Source organism: Silurus aristotelis (assembly GCF_946808225.1).
Source record: "Silurus aristotelis genome assembly, chromosome: 17".
NCBI lineage: Eukaryota > Metazoa > Chordata > Actinopteri > Siluriformes > Siluridae > Silurus > Silurus aristotelis.
The window spans coordinates 6,374,451-6,391,950 of NC_139590.1; the positions used below are offsets into that span (position 1 = coordinate 6,374,451).

The 17,500-nt window shown below is 35.8% G+C and overlaps 1 protein-coding gene across 4 annotated transcripts in view; it reads right to left on the reverse strand.

Moving 5' to 3' along the window:
* Positions 1 to 17,500, reverse strand: part of znf385c (zinc finger protein 385C) — a 102,755-nt gene that overhangs the window by 38,559 nt on the left and 46,696 nt on the right. For 2 of the 4 annotated variants that reach the window (XM_083567378.1, XM_083567377.1), the window contains exon 1: positions 12,450 to 12,614. The exons of the other annotated variants lie outside the window; for them this stretch is intronic. In XM_083567378.1, coding sequence (XP_083423504.1) covers positions 12,450 to 12,459 — 10 coding nt within the window. In that variant the 5' untranslated portion in view covers positions 12,460 to 12,614. Of the gene's footprint in view, positions 1 to 12,449; positions 12,615 to 17,500 lie in introns of those variants that run through there. 4 annotated transcript variants of the gene reach the window in all.

Genomic DNA, 17,500 nt, shown 5'->3' on the forward strand with positions numbered 1-17,500 from the left:
CTTGTGTGTGTATATGTGTGTGTATATATATATATATATATATATATATATATATATATATATATATATATATATATATATATATATATATATATATATATATATATATATATATATATGTGTGTGTGTGTGTAAGAGAAAGAGAGAGAAGATGTCTTATAATCTCTCAGTGACCGCTAAAAGTCATTCCATTTAACACTGAGTTGAATACATTTCTTCTTGAGCTTAAACAGTAAAAGAGGTGAGTGAGACCCTGTGTGTGTATGTGTGTGTATGTGTGTGTATGTGTGTGTATGTGTGTGTGTGTGTGTGTGTGTGTGTGTGTGTGTGTGTGTGTATGGCTGTGTGTGTGTGTGTGTGTGTGTGTGTGTGTGTGTGTGTGTGTGGAGACACAGACAGCTCCCTCCATCATGAGCTAGAGTTCTATTGTCTCTGATTCGCTCTGTCTGCCTAGATCTACCGCCTGAAGGTGAAACTCATGCATCACCATGAGTACTGGCCTGTGTGTGTGTGTGTGTGTGTGTGTGTGTGTGTGTGTGTGTGTGTGTGTGTGTGTGTGTGTGTGTGTGTGTGTCCACCCTCCAGTGCCTGTTTCTGTCCTGTTGAGACGTATGTGAGTAAGCAATGCATAATGCATCAGCTATATACGCTTTGACACTAAAACACAGTGTGGCCTTTTAAATTCACTCGTCTCTCAGTTACAGATCTGACTCAAACTCCAGCCGGGAATTCTTTGTCTTTACTCCAGCCAGAAAGAGGGAGAGAAACAGACAAGAATCAAAAGAGAGAGTGCGAGAAATAGAGGAAAACATACTTTTCACTGACTTCCATTCATACGAATTTGAATGCTAGAGACAGGAAATCCAAAGACATTTTGCTATTTGCCACATCCCAACCTTTAGTGTATCACATGAAGTTGTGTAAGTGATAAAAGATCATGACATGACCTCTTAAAAAAATCCAAGATGGAGAAAGCACTGGCTTTAGCATTGTCATACTTATCCCAGCTTAAAAAAAGACCATTTAAAGAAAAGTGACAAGTCTCTAAAGAAATTTTGCATGCTGAAAGTTACGCTAAATTCAATTGATTATCAACAATCAACAGTTTTGCTCTAGACGTGTGGCCCTCGTCACACCATTCAGAATAATTCTTCAGAGTATGACACGAAATTATATGCACAGTTTTTCTAACCTGTCCATCGTTCCAAACACTTCCTTAAAATGATAGTAAAAACCTGCACAGGTCAGCACTTAAGCAACACAGAATAGAAACTTTATATTAGGGCTGGACAATATGCCGGTGCAGTCAGAGTTCATCTCAAAGTATTTCAATAGGGTTGAGGTCAGAGCTCTATAGCAGGCCACTAAAGATCCATGTGTAATCCATATGTTCATGGTGCTGGCTTTGTGCACAGGGGTATTGTCATGCTGGAACAGGTTTGGGTCTCCTAGTTGAAGCGAAGGGAAAATTTTATACGACCATATACAAAAACAATCCTAAATAATTGTGTGCCCCCAACTTTGTGGTAAAAGTTTGAGAAAGAACTACATATGGCTGGAAAAGTCAGGTGTACCAATAAATCTGTCCAAGTGAAAAACTACTATGGAACGTTAAATTAAAAAACCATGAAAATAGGATCTGGACTGTAATATTAACAGTATAAACTTATATGAGCTGCTATAGTGGCTTAGGGCGATGATTTCCACTAACAGCTTTGCATTCAAGTGTCCCTTATTGGATAGTTGATAACCACATACAATCGTAGGGAGTTTTTTCTTGACACTCTCAACATAAATGTAAATAAATGAGCAATGCCCATTGTAACTGAGGTAAATAAGATGAAGATGAAGATGTAGTGAGCACCTCTGGACTCTATAAAAACGTTACCTCCTTGTGTTTTCCTGTCTTTTTAAACAAATTCATGCTGAATATTTTAAAGTTAAGAGGACAAGAGCCTCCTAATTATTCACAGCTCATGGCATTTTGAACATGGTGAAGATAAGTTACTAAGCTATAATGTAATATATTTCTAAAATTTCTCTGTAATAATTGCTTACTGCTGCTTTATCATAAGCCTCTTTGTTCCTGTACTATTAACCCGAGTTAGTGAAGGACGAGCTGGTTTTTCATACCTGCTATAAGACCAGTCAGTTCATCTAAAAATCTTCAGGATTAAAGATTTGCCTTAAAATTAAAACAGAGCTCCAGCAAGTGTGAGACTGAATACAGCTGAGAGAACAGATCCACTACAAACAATCACATATTCAACACTTACAGCTTATAGATGAGAAACCAGTCACACTTCAGACTTGCTCACAAGAGAATGTGTGTTTCAAATAGTATTCAAGATCCAAGACAACAGAAGAGATGAGGAGAGGAGATAAGAGAAGAGAACAAAATAGTTAAATTGAGAAGAGGAGATAGGAGAAGAGAACAGAAGAGATAAATTGAAAAAAGAAGAGAAGAATAGAGAAACGATTGGATACCAGAGGAGAAGAGAAAATTGGAGAAAATTAGAGAAGAGAAGAGAAGGGAAAAAAAATTGAGACCAGAAGAGAAAAGAAGAGACAAAAATAAGAGAAGAGAAGAGAAAATTATAGAAGAGATTAGAAAAGAACAGGAAAGAGGAGAATAGATTAAATAGATCAGAGAATAAAAAGAGAATTAAAGGAACAAAGGGAAGAGTAAATGTATGTGGATGGTAACGAAAAGAAAAAGACAGAATGAGAAAAAAAGAGAAACAAAATATAATGTGAGTATAAAATAATGAGAGTATAGAGAATAAAAGAAGAGAGAATGAGAAAATGAGAGAAGAGATTGAACAATAATAAAAGAAGAGAGAATGAGAGAAGAGAATGAGATAATGAAGAGATGAGAGAAAAAATGGAGAGAGAAAAGAAAATAAGAGAGTAGAGAAAGACAGAAGAGTGAAAAAAGACGAGAGAAGAGGCAATCAGATAATGAAGGGATGAGAGAATAAGTAAAGAGAATAGATAAGAGAATAAGTGAAGAGAATGAAAAAAGAAAATGAGAAAAGAAAGTAAATTAATGAAAGAATAGATGAAAATAAGCAGAGAAATTGTGTATCTCCATGTTTTCGGCCTCTTTTTTTAGCCCATTGCTGATTGTAGCTCCGCCTCCAACATCACCCTGTACATGAGGAAATGATTTGAATAAGAAAGGACATGCAGCTTGTACTTCTCTTTCTCTCTCTCTTTTTTTCTCTCTCTCTCTCTCTCTCTCTCTCTCTCTCTCTCTCTCTCTCTCTCTCTCTCTCTCTCTCTCTCTCTCTCTCTCTCTCTCTCTCTCTCTCTCTCTCTCTCTCTCTCTCTCTCTCTCTCTCTCTCTCCCCTCTGCCTGTGCCATGATTTGGCCGTTCTGACAGAGGTGATTATTATCCAACCAGCTGTCTGTTCAAAATGCCAAAAATGACTCCCAATCATCTCATCCATCTCGCCCTGTGATGTTGCTCTCCATTTGTGGTGCATGTGTGTGTGTGTGTGTGTGTGTGTGTGTGTGTGTGTGTGTGTGTGTGTGTGTGTGTGTGTGTGTGTGTGTGTGTGTGCAGGTGTGTCTCGAAACTAACAACACAGCAACAACCGCCACAAAATCAAATCATTGCTCTGCGCTGAGACTCAGTGCTCACATATGTTCACATTTCTCTCAAATCATTAGCACTGAATCATTCCAAAATGGTAGCCTGCGTCCTACAGAATGCACTACAGAGACCCACTGCTGCTGCTTCCTACAAAAGTACAGACACTGGAAATGGAGAATGTCAACATTTGTACAGTATTAAAAAAATGTTACGTTCCTTGTATCTGGAGACGGTTATTTATACGCTTTAGTCAAAAAGCTTTTGTAAGTAGAAAAGGTACTCGGATCTCGCCGCTCCTCACGAGGCTTTAAATTTGCCTATAATTGGGAAAAAAACAATACAACTATCCTTATTATATAAATGGCAAACTGAATATCACATACAGCACATCCGATTTTTTTCTATATGGTGTTCTGCCAGTTACTGATGCACAAATATTAATGAAGCCATGGAATAACTAATCTGAGGATATCAAATACTAACTTGAGTTTATGCAACAGTTTGTTGTTTTTAGTGCCACATGGCAGACGATGCTGTCGACCTTTTTTTTTTTTTTTATGTCAAATTTTTGATGCTCTTGGATGCACCGGAGCTGCACTTCCACTATTAAAAACACCATCAGCCACCAATGGTGGAGGCACACAATTTTATTAAATGTATTTGAATGTGGTAGCATTAAAAATGGAAGGAATTAAGAAAGAAAGAAAGAAAGAAAGAAAGAAAGAAAGAAAGAAAGAAAGAAAGAAAGAAAGAAATAGGAAAGAAAGGCGGGAAAGAAGGTAATAAAACATTGTGATGTACGCAACTAATTGCAACAATATTATACATTCAGAGATAAAATTACAGAGAGAAAGAGAGAGAAGAGAGAGAGAGAGAGAGAGAGAGAGAGAGAGAGAGAGAGAGAGAGAGAGATTTAATGTCAACACCAATTCTCTTTTCTTCATTTATACATTGTGTGAAAATATTTGAAGTATTGTATGACGTAACAGTGTAGTACAGTGTATTACAGCATACTGTGGAATACTGTAGTATATATAGTGTATTATGGTGAGATTAAGTATATCGTAGTGCGGCCCGGGTTCAATCCCCGGTCAGGGAACCAACCCCAAATCGAACATGTGGATCATGAATACGGATGATCCGCTGTGGCGACCCCTAATGGGAGAAGCCAAAAAAAGTAGTATAGTGGAGTATAGTGTATAATGGTGAAGTATAGTATAGGGGTCCCCAACCTCTGGGTTGTGGATCATTTGGGACCAGGCTGCAAAGAAAGTATAAAAACTTTTTCATGTGTATTTCATTTGCATTTTAAACACTTGCGCAGTTTGCAGAGTGTTTTTTTTTTTTAAATGACCGATTTCGCCTATGCCAATTTTTTGTTTCAGTCAGTTTTTTCTGTGCACCAAAAATAAGCTCCTGCTGATTCTGCATAATATTGAATTGAGTTACATTTTATAAATAAATTAACAATTAAATCATATAATATGTGTACTGGTAATATGATATTCCCGTTATTGTGTTTTTCCCGGTCTTTTAACTTTCACTCATTACATTTCTTACACAAAAATCTGTACTTTCTACTTCTTACATTTTCAAAACAGGTTTGTTACTTTAGTTTTAATCTATTTGGTGAGATGTTCAATATTTTTTCTTCTCATTGCGATTTCAATGATGATACAATTATTAGGTAACAGAATTTGAGGTCCAGTTACCAGCATGACACTAAAAACAGGTAGTAATAATGACTACTTTTTACTTAAGTCCATGTCAGAGCCCAAACATCTTTCATTCAACTTGAGTTAAAGTTGTAGTCAGTAATCAAAGTTTTACCAGAGTCTTTTAAAACATAAGTATCTGTACTTCTACTTGAGTGAAGGATATGTGTACTTTTGCATAGCATAGTATAGTATAGTATAGTATAGTATAGTATAGTATAGTATAGTATAGTATAGTATAGTATAGTATAGTATAATAATGTAGTATATTGTAGTATAGTGCAGAGTCTTAAAATCCTAACATACAGAATATGTAGGATGTAGGTAATTTTATAACAGATTTGCGATAGTTGCAGTATTTTGAGTTGTGGAGTTTATCAAAATGTGCCCCCTCATCTGCTAAAGAGACTGGTCATAGCTCTTCACAAATATTCACTCCTTAACGCTGCTTAAAATGCAGCTTTCACTTGGTATCCCGTCTGAATAACCTTTGTTTCTGTAAATTTAAATTTAGCTACTTTTACCTCCAGCTTTGTTCTCCTGCCTTATTTTGTCCTCTGACTGAATGCTTCGTATCATTCTATTTAACACTAAATATAGAGTACAGGGTCATTATGGGTAAAGAGTGTAGATAAAATCCATGTAGGGTTTGTTTTGACTGTGTCTTTCATGGTTCAATATAAGGAGGTCAAATGGTTGAATCATTTTTAGGAACATTTGTGCAATATTTGTTTAGTTTCCTAACCAAGACAGAAATGACATGATGACATCAATTGCTTAGTAGGTTGATTAGAATTGGGAAATTTACATGTATTTTTTTGTTGCATCCTGTGAAAATTCTATCATGCCTTTAACACATAAGCCGAAAATGTTACTGTAAAAACAGTAAAATTACCCTGTAGCAATACTGTTAACTTTTGATGTAAACTTGTAAAGACCGCAGTGTGTGTGTGTGTGTGTGTGTGTGTGTGTGTGTGTGTGTGTCACAGGCGTAACGAGTCCAGGCTGAAAAAGAGCTCTGGTGTCTGAACGCTGCTGTCACCTTCCCTGCAGCGAGGAAAGGCTTTGCCAAGAGGTTGTAGTCAGGGGAAAACTATTTTTGTTGTGCTGGCTCAAACTGGTCACACACTTTCTCTAAGGTGTCCCTTGGGCTCTGTTACAATAGTGCAAGTGTGGCAGAGAAAAGACTCTGACAGCACAGACACTGTTAGAAAACACAGAGGAGCAAATGGCTCGAAACAGCACGAAAATCAGGCTCATGTCTCACTTGATGCAGCAGCACTTTACTTCAGAGGAGGCAATGGATACAAGTTGTGTTTTCGCTCAGTATTTTGTATATATATATGAGACCCTGGTGAAATAAAAAAAACGTTCATGTTAAGTAATTCAATTATATTTTAGTTAAGTACTTGGTGAATCTACTCATGGAAATTTAGAAAGCAAAGCAATGACTTGCTGTTTTTCAGTGCAGATATTACTAATGCTAAATGCTACTATTGCCGATATTTCCTTACATAAGTTACATAAGGAAGTCCCTTAAAAAAAATAAGGAATGAAAGAAAGAAAGAAAGAAAGAAAGAAAGAAAGAAAGAAAGAAAGAAAGAAAGAAAGAAAGAAAGAAAGAAAGAGAGAAGGCGAGAAGGAATGCAAGAAAGAAGGAAAGGAGTGACAGAAGGGAGGCAGGAACGAAGAAAGGTGATAAGACATTGTGATCTACACAGCCAATTATACTAATATAACAAAGTCTTAGAAAGAGTGAGGGACAGAAAAAGAGACCGAGAGAGAGAGAGACAGAGAGAGAGAGAGAGAGAGAGAGAGAGAGAGAGAGAGAGAGAGAGAGAGAGAGAGAGAGAGAATCTCACCAATTAACTTTTCTTTAGTAAAGCACTGTGTAAAAAATTTGTTAAAGCATATAACAGTGTAGCATAGTAGTATAGTAAAGTATATAGTATAGTATAGTACAGAACAATATATTATATTTTAGTGTAGTAATGTATATGATAGTACTATATAATGTAGTATAATATCCTGTAGTGTAGTAAAGTACTGTATACAGTATAGTGTGCAAAATAAATAGTTTGTAGTGGGGTACAGTATATTATTCTACAATATAGTGCAGTATAGCACAATGTAGTGTAATACAATATATAGTATAGTACAGTATAGAATATTATATTGCAGTTTAGTATAGTACTATGTTATAGTATAGCATACTTTAATATAATAAAGTACTGTATACAGCACAGTATAATGTATTGCATGTAGTGAAAATTGCAGTCTAGTACAGTATATGATTGTAGAATACATTGTAGCATGGCATCATGGTGTAGTATCGCATGCTGTAGTGTAATAAAGCATATAGTATAGTTTATTGTATTTAGTACAGAATATTATTTTTATTACAGTGTAGAATAGTATCATGGTGTATTGTAAAATTCTGTAGTTCAATAAAGTATATAGTATAGTATAGTATGATTGTACAATATATTGTAGTATATTGTTTTGTGTAATAAAGTCTAGTATAGTGTTCTGTAGTGTCATACAGCATATTGTGTAATACGGTAATTTAGTGTAGTATAGTCTTCTGTATTTTATTCTGTAATGAATATCGCATATTATGACATAGTATAAAGCATTGTAATGTCATAAAATGTATTAAGAATAGTACACTTAGTAATCATTGTATATGTATCATGTTGTGCTATTGTGAAGTGACCCCCCTCTCTCATCACATGTACTAGTAATTTTATCAATAAACAAATCTGTTCAATAGCAGTGTTTCCTCTTTCATTCATTTTATATCATTACAGTAGTACTGCTACTATTACTACTGCTAATAATGTTCTGCTGTACACATGAATCATTAGTGTCAACCTAATCTCTCTCTCACACAAGGGTAACAGTGTCAAGTGCAAAATATGTCTGATGAGACACAGTAGCGTGCACACACACACACACACACACACACACACACACACACACACACACACACACACACACACACACACACACACACACACATAAAACAAGGAGTCAAAGCTAAAGCGGGACAGACAGACACATCTTACACTGGTGGCCATTTCAAGGCATTCTCAACCCCTTCAGCATAAGTTGCACTCACTTTTTTTCTTTTTCTCTCTCTCTTACACACAGTGGCATGTACAGACACACACACACACACACACACACACACACACACACACACACACACACACACACACACACACACACACACACACACACACACTTAAGAGGCCGGATGGAACAATCAAGATTACACTGTCATTTGTTTTATTGACTTGCACTGTCAGGTTCTACAAGCAGGTCTCTCTCTCACACACATGCACACAAATACAATCATCTACACTCATTTGTATCATATTTCCTACAAATTTTATAATTTTTTTAATAATGCGTTTTATAAGATTATAACATAACAATGCATTAAAATTATAACATTACAAAACATTAAAAATATCTTAATACAATATGCAGTTGGCATAAAAATACACAGTACTGAGCTTCACATCATAAAATTCGATGGAATGATTCAAAGACTAACAAATGAGAAAATGATATAATTAAGGATCTTGTAAAAATATTATTAAGTAATGTTAATATATTCCATTCCTCCCATTCTCTCAAGTTACAATTATTTTATTATTTGAATCAAATAAATGAATTTGTAATGTTCAACTATAAATTGATATGAACCCAGATTGAATTTCAATATGATAATGTAATGTATTTTTTATATACATATATAAATATTATAAAATATATTCCTTCATGATTATTTTGTAATGCACTGGATGATTACAGATATATGATCTCTATATAGGATAAAGATTTCCTGAGTGCTAGAAATGGTCTAATATGCTGCTCTTTGCTCTGAGTTGTGTTAAGTACTTCTGATATTATCAGTAAAATTTACATAACATTGAAATGTCATTGCAATAAAAACAATTATTATCGAAAAAGCCAAAAATAACACAATCCATTCACAAACATGAAAATCCTGCTTATCTCAAGTGTGTGTGTGTGTGTGTGTGTGTGTGTATTATTGTGATGATTATTAACATGATATTTTTTGTTCCATGTATTTCTACATCGACATATTCGATGTAGAAAGAAATTGCGTAAAGATCGTCACTTTTTCGAATCTGAACACGAAGTAACGACTGTTAAATGACCATCACTGTATCCAGACGCAGTGACCTTGAATCATGACCTCCAAACTGCTCCTATGCTCCTCCTCCCTTTCAGCCCTAAATGCTCGAATTAGAACTAACCGCAATGCTGCTTTCATCATTCCTAACTCCTCTGTCCTTCTCTCTATCTATCTGTCTCTACACATATCCCACCAACCATACACAACTACACAACTGTGCGTATGGGCAAACACACACACACACACACACACACACACACACACACACACACACACACACACACATGCAGCAAATGCACCTCCTACATGTATGAGCTTTATCTCACAAACAGAAAGATTTGCACTGCGGCATGACTGCATTGACGCGATTTTACACGCAGTGTGTGTGTGTGTGTGTGTGTGTGTGTGTGTGTGTGTGTGTGTGTGTGTGTGTGTGTGTGTGCGTGCACCCTTGTGATGCAGCCTGTTTCTGTATTAAGACAAAAAATCTTAGAAGAAACATCTAAAAATTGGCTTTTTATTTGGCTTTTTATTATATTGGACTTGTTCACAATGCAAAAAGAAATCTGAACACCTCTATAAAAATGGACTCTATATTATAATAATGGGGCATCTTGTATATTTGCATATCAACTATTGGTAAAAAATGATTTCATTGCATTTACCTTCTTAATTCTTATGTAATATTAGAACTTATTTTTTTTTCTTGGAAAATGATCCTCAGGAATCAGAAATGTTAAAGGAGAAATATACTCTTGAAATGATTGTTTTTATTTTTGTATATTTATATTACATGCTTTTTGTAACCTTTTTCTCCTTTTCAGTTAAACCCTAGAAATACTGAATGTTCTTGTGTGCGATAACGTGTTCCCATTTCCTCTGAACACGTAGTCGCCTAAGGGCATGTGGTGGTGAAAGAAAATCAGATGTAAAAAAAATATATATATTATAAGATATCTTTATTTCCATTCTTATTTTTATATATATATATATATATATATATATATATATATATATATATATATATATATATATATATATAATTTTATATATAAGAATGGAAATAGAGATCGAGCTCCTCAAACTGATAAACAACAATAATCTCGGGTTAAAAAAAATAAATAAATAAAGGAGATTATTTGAAGGTTTAAAACACACGCGTTACAATTAAAACGCGAAATTATAATGCGGAAAAAACGAAAGTCTCGTTTCCATCCTTTTTCTTGTTCATTTACAGGGAATGATAAAACAAAATTATATATAAGCAATAGTCGGGATCAATTGCTTACCCTATAAATATTATGTCTCAATTATTAAATGCTTGAAAATGATACAAACAATAAGTTTATTTAGAGAATTAGTATTTGTCGGGGAAATGCGTCAGCGCTTTCAATCAAACAATCTCATCATTTATTTTATACAGAATGCAGTGTGTTCGATTAATGCGCACTAAAGGAGAAGTAAAAAAATCATACTAAATCATAGGGTTCGTATCGATTAAGCATTTTTTTGGGGGGGGGCATAAATTGAAGTCAATTTGAGATCATTTTTAATTTTCCGCTCCGGTGAATCTGAGCTCTTGCGGCGCCGTTTGACCCGCAGCAGCTCGGGGCCCAGGGAGCGGGCTTCAGTCCAAACCCGCAGAACACCGCAGACCAGCGACCACCAAACACCTCAACTAAAGCTGATTTCTTTTCACATTTTTTTCCTTTTTTAGACAAAAAATTTTATAGGCCAATTGCTGTGTAGACGCGAATAAAAAGAGCGAGAATTTAATTTAAAGTGGGGTAAGTTATTTTGCACATTATATATATATATACCCACAAAAAACTATGTTGACAATTATGTAAAACTAAAACAAAATCACAGGGTTTTTTTAATCAGCTTTAAGATTTTATTTGCCAAATATAAAAATAAATACGTAATAATTACATTAGATTTTATACAAAAAAATGTCAGAGACGTGAAATAAAAAATGAGAGATTCAATACACATCTTACTGCACCAAAAAACTAAGGGAGAAAATATTTTTTTAGACAATTACAGAGAAAAAATGACTGAGAATGACACACACACACACACACACACACACACACACACACACACACACACACACACACACACACACACACACACACACACACACACACAGATTTTGCAGCACGTTAGATGCCATTCCAATGCACTCAGGCATGCTGTCCAGCCCTGAACTAAACCAACACACATCTCTTCAGCTCTTTCTTTCTCTGCTCTTGTGTCTGTTCCCCTCAGTTCTCTGCTCTTTGAGCTCATGCAGTGGAGGTCAGTCTCCTCGTACTCTACTCGTTAATGCATTCGTATGAAGTGTCCATTCTCGCATGCACTTATGCATATAGATAAACGTGCACGCGATGCCCTCTAAACGACACAAAGTCAGTCCACAGACGGCGGCCCTGACGCCACCCAGATGGCACACGTTCGTACGGGCAGCTTCGTACCAACCCAAAACACACTGCGTATCCGCAGTACGGAAAGAAAGAAAGGTTTTTGGGGGCCGGGGTGGGGGGGGCCTGTAAAACATATATATATATATATATATATATATATATATATATATATATATATATATATATATATATATATATATATATATATATATATATATATATATATATATATATATATATATATATATATATATATATATATATATATATATATTTATTGTAAATCTAATGCATCAGATAAAAGGCGTCAGAGGATACACACGCTTGTTTCTGAGGGTGAGGAAGATGCGACCCTCAAGGTGACGTCTTATGCACCTGTACATGACTGTAGAGGAATTTCTCTTCATCACGAACGACATTAAGTATCAAAGTGTATTTCAAAGGTATGGATTTGAACAATACATTTTTGACACTGTATATACACACATACACACAGTCATACACACATCAACGCAACAGTGACCAGCTTATGACTTACCAATCAACATGTCTGTAGAAGTATTCAAATCAGTCCGAGTTTTTTTTCCCCCTGAAACAAATCACACTAAACAATGTGCACTTTTCGCTCCTCTTCAGTGACGTGCGCTCTCGTGTACCGGTGCAAGAGAACGCCACATGAGCTCAGCACTGCTCCCTCCACTCATCCATCGAGGAGAAAATGAACGAGAAGGGAGGGGTAAAATCATCAGCCTCTCTCTCTCTCTCTCTCTCTCTCTCTCTCTCTCTCTCTCTCTCTCTCTCTCTCTCTCTCTCTCTCTCTCTCTTTCTATCTCTGTTTCTCCTCCTTTCTCTCTCTGTATCTTTCTGCCTTTTAACCCTAGCATATGGATAAATTAGCTGGTTATATTTTCTCCTTTCACGGTGCCTGATTTCATCTAAATAAATTCATGTGTGCGCACCTGTGATATGTGTGTGTGTGTGTGTGTGAGAGTGTGTGGATGGGTGGGGGTAATAACAGCGAGGTTCAATGGGTCAAATCTGGCACCCACTGTTACATTAGCATACCTCTTTTCACCCAGGCCCCTAGCAGGATAAGTGGAGGAGAAAAATCAGGTAAGGTAAAAGAACATGGCGTGCTGAAATCAAACGTTTCTTTCTACATCCCCATCTCTCTCTTTCTCATTCTCATGCTTTCGTCATTTTTTTTTCAACCCCTCTCTCTCCTCTTCATGTCCCCTTCCTCCATTGTGCTTCCTACAGATGTGCTGAATGAGATAATCCTCAGCACCACATTGATTACGCTGTTTTTCAGCTCTGCAGACGCGTATTATCATCGTCATCTCTCAGCTTCTTCTTAATGAACGTGTGCCGCAAAAAATTGTACACAAATTTGGTTATAAAAATGGATGGATATAAAAAAAAATAAATACACATCGGTTTAACAAGATGTTCAAGAACAGGATGCACCAAAAACCAACCATCAATCAAATTAGCTTTTAAAATGGGTTTGAAATTCAATCTGACAAAAGTTTTTTAATTCATTTTTGAAAGTGCCACAGCATTACTGTTATATAAACATGACATTTTTCTGCATCGTACATTAATTAAATTTAAAGATTTATCCATATTACTATACCGTATTCGGATGCGAAAACTCATCTAAATCTAATGAACATTTCTTCCACTTACTGTTTTCAACTGTTCTTCACACAGGAAATTTCTAAAGATCTAAAGCTTTCTCTTAATTTTATCATTGTTACTTCTACCTAAATATTAAAAAAAAAACTTGCTAAATGCTAAAAAAAAGCTAAGATCTTGCAGTTTTGCCCTCTCTGGTACAAAAATTTTTTTTTTTATTATATTGCGAGTTTTTCTCATAAAGATACACTCCATACACAAAGTTTGCGAACACAAGCATAAGATTTGTATGTGTTTTTTGAACGTTTTGCACATATATCCCCATTTGCTGTTATAATAACCTCCACTCTTCTGGAAAGATGTTCCACTAGATTTTTAGAGTGTGTTTAACATTTGTTATCATTCAGCTACAAGGATGTTTTTAAAGTCAGGGACTGATCCATCCCAAACGTGTTTGCTAGGGATGAGGTCAGAGCTCTATAGCAAGCAGGCCACTTTAGATCTTCCACTCCAACTTATGTAAAGCATATCTTCAAGAAACTGTTTTTGTGTACAGGGGCATTGGGTCTCCTAGTTCAGGTGAATTAAAGATTGAATGCTATAGCATCCAAAAACATCATATACAATTGTTTGCCTCCAACTTTGTGGTAACAGTTTGGGAAAGAATTACAAATGGCTGGAAAAGTCTTGTGTCCCAATAATGTTGTCCCTGTAGTGTATATTTAATGAAACATTTAAATGCCTACACCAAGGGTCATTTAGACAAAAACATTATGGGAAAGTGTTTTATGTTACTGTGTGTGTGTGTGTGTGTGTGTGTGTGTGTGTTTGTGTGTGTGTGTTAGTACTTGTGCAGCATGCAGCTTTGGACACAGACACATTAGCAATGACAGATGTGTCCTCTTCCTGCCAACATGCTGCAACAAACCACGCATGCATGCACACTTAACGCACACACACACATGCACAAAAACACACACTCTCACACACACATACAAACACACACGCGCACACACATGCGTGTGCACACACATACATCAATTTCATGTTTCAAAAACCTGCCATATAACAAAGTATTCCACATTTTAATAGATTGATATATCCTTCAGTTTTCAAGTCAGTGTCACAAAACCAACTGGAGAATCTCATCATAACCTCATCACAAATACATCACAGAGCATACTCTCAAAATCCTACCCAATGCCTAACAAGCAGTGTTAATTTTTGTACAGTCTGCTCTGATATGGAGTGACTGTAAAGAGGAATATCGCCACAGAAGCTGCTTTGAGCGGAGTGTGGTGTAGGATCTTATCTTTACTGCTTCTCTCAGGGGGAGAGTTAACACCAAACTCAATCTGGGTACTGGATCAGAGCCTGTGGCAAAAACGACGGGTGCAGTGTGTTGTTTAGTTTAAAGTCCACAATAAGCATGATGCAGAACCATCAGTAGGCATATTGGATGTATTTTAAAGCACTTTGATGGCCACTGTAGATTACATTTATAACATTTACTATATAGAACAAATGGCTGAAAAAATCATGTGTCTCACTATTTTTTGTAGTTCTTCCTCAAACTGTAACCACAAACACCCTTGTGGCTAATTAAGCACAAATCTCCACAAGCACAATTAAGTGAAACATCCTTATAGAAGACTATTAGCGCTCCAATGTACATAAACCACCAAAAGAATACCACCAGTCAAAAAAATCTGTTGAAGGGAAACTAGTTATAAAAGCAAAGTGTTTTATCTTAAAATAAATGTAGAGCTTTTAGAAGAGGTAGGTCTTTAGACGTCATATGAAGACTAGTGACTTCCTAAAAGTTCATTCAAAGATCTAGATGCCAGAACAAAGAACAGCTTTAAAGTGTAAAAAAACTACATCAGGACAGAAGTAAAAAATGTTTGAAGCTCTGTGACCAAAAGAATGCAGGAGGCAGCATTTTTTCGAAAACATCCAGCGAGGCACCTAGTTGAAAGCAGTCGCCTCTATACACAGTCTCATTTGGAGCCATGATTAGTTTCTGTCCAAACAAACAAAACTTCCCAGTAAGTCAGTCTACTTATGATTCAGCTCCCTTATAAATATTTCAGCATGTATATAATAAAAACTCATCGTCGTCCGCTATCCCAGAGTGCAGTGGAGTGGATGACATGTGATTGGCAGGTGGGCACTGTAGGTGATTTTCCCCAGCAATAACATTAGGAATCTATTAGATGAGAAGTCTGGTGCAGAAAGTGGCATTTAGGTCTGTATTATGATGTTGGCAGCCATTGGAAAGAAACCTTTTCAGGTGAAAATGGAGGTAAATGAAGAGTCCTGCCAATCACCTGAAGCCTTTATTATTTAGGTTACAGTAGTGCACATGCATTTGGATTGGAGAAAAGTTTTTACACATTCAAATATATTACCCCTGTGACTAGCGCACACAGACACACACACACACACACACACACACACACACACACACACACACACACACACACAGACACACACACACACAGATTGATATCAGTAATCAGCAACTACATCCCAATACTAATCTGATCCTTTTCCAACACAACATGTATGTATGTATGTACACACACAAACACACAAACACAAACACACACACCCTAACTGGGAGAATTGCGAAATATAGAGTACAGATAAGAGCACCAATCACAGTAGATTATCATTAGAGTACAGATTACAGTAGAGACATGATTACCATTAGAGTACCAATAAAAGTACAGATTACCCTGTAGACTTGATACTATTAGATTACAGATTACAGTAGAGATTACCATTAGAGTACCAATAAAAGTACAGATTACCCTGTAGACTAGATACTATTAGAGTACAGATTACAGTAAAGACTAGATTACCATTAGAGTACCAATAAAAGTACAGATTACCCTGTAGACTAGATACTATTAGAGTACAGATTACAGTAAAGACTAGATTACCATTAGAGTACCAATAAAAGTACAGATTACCCTGTAGACTAGATACTATTAGAGTACAGATTACAGTAAAGACTAGATTACCATTAGAGTACCAATAAAAGTACAGATTACCCTGTAGACTAGATACTATTAGAGTACAGATTACAGTAAAGACTAGATTACCATTAGAGTACCAATATAAGTACAGATTACCCTGTAGACTAGATAATATTAGAGTACAGATTACAGTAGAGACTAGATTACCATTAGAGTACAGATTACAGTAAAGACTAGATTACCATTAGAGTACCAATAAAAGTACAGATTACCCTGTAGACTAGATACTATTAGAGTACAGATTACAGTAGAGACTAGATTACCATTAGAGTACCAATAAAAGTACAGATTACCCTGTAGACTAGATACTATTAGAGTACAGATTACAGTAGAGACTAGATTACCATTAGAGTACCAATATAAGTACAGATTACCCTGTAGACTAGATAATATTAGAGTACAGATTACGGTAGAGACTAGATTACCATTAGAGTACAGATTACAGTAGAGACTAGATTACCATTAGAGTACAGATAAAAGTACAGATTACCCTGTAGACTTGATACTATTAGAGTACCAATATAAGTACAGATTACCCTGTAGACTAGATACTATTAGAGTACATATTACGGTAGAGACTAGATTACCATTAGAGTACAGATTACAGTAGAGACTAGATTACCATTAGAGTACAGATAAAAGTACAGATTACCCTGTGGACTAGATTACCATTAAAGTACAGATTACAGTAGAGACATGATTACTATTATAGTACAGATTACAGTAGAGACTAGATTACCATTAGAGTACAGATTAGATAACAGACTACATTAGATATTAGAGTAAAAATGTAAGTACAGATTACAGTAGAGTTCAGAATGCCATTAGAGTACAGATTAAAGTACTGGTAATAATACAGATTAAAGTACAGAAGACAGTAGAGATTACAGTACAGATTGTAGAACAG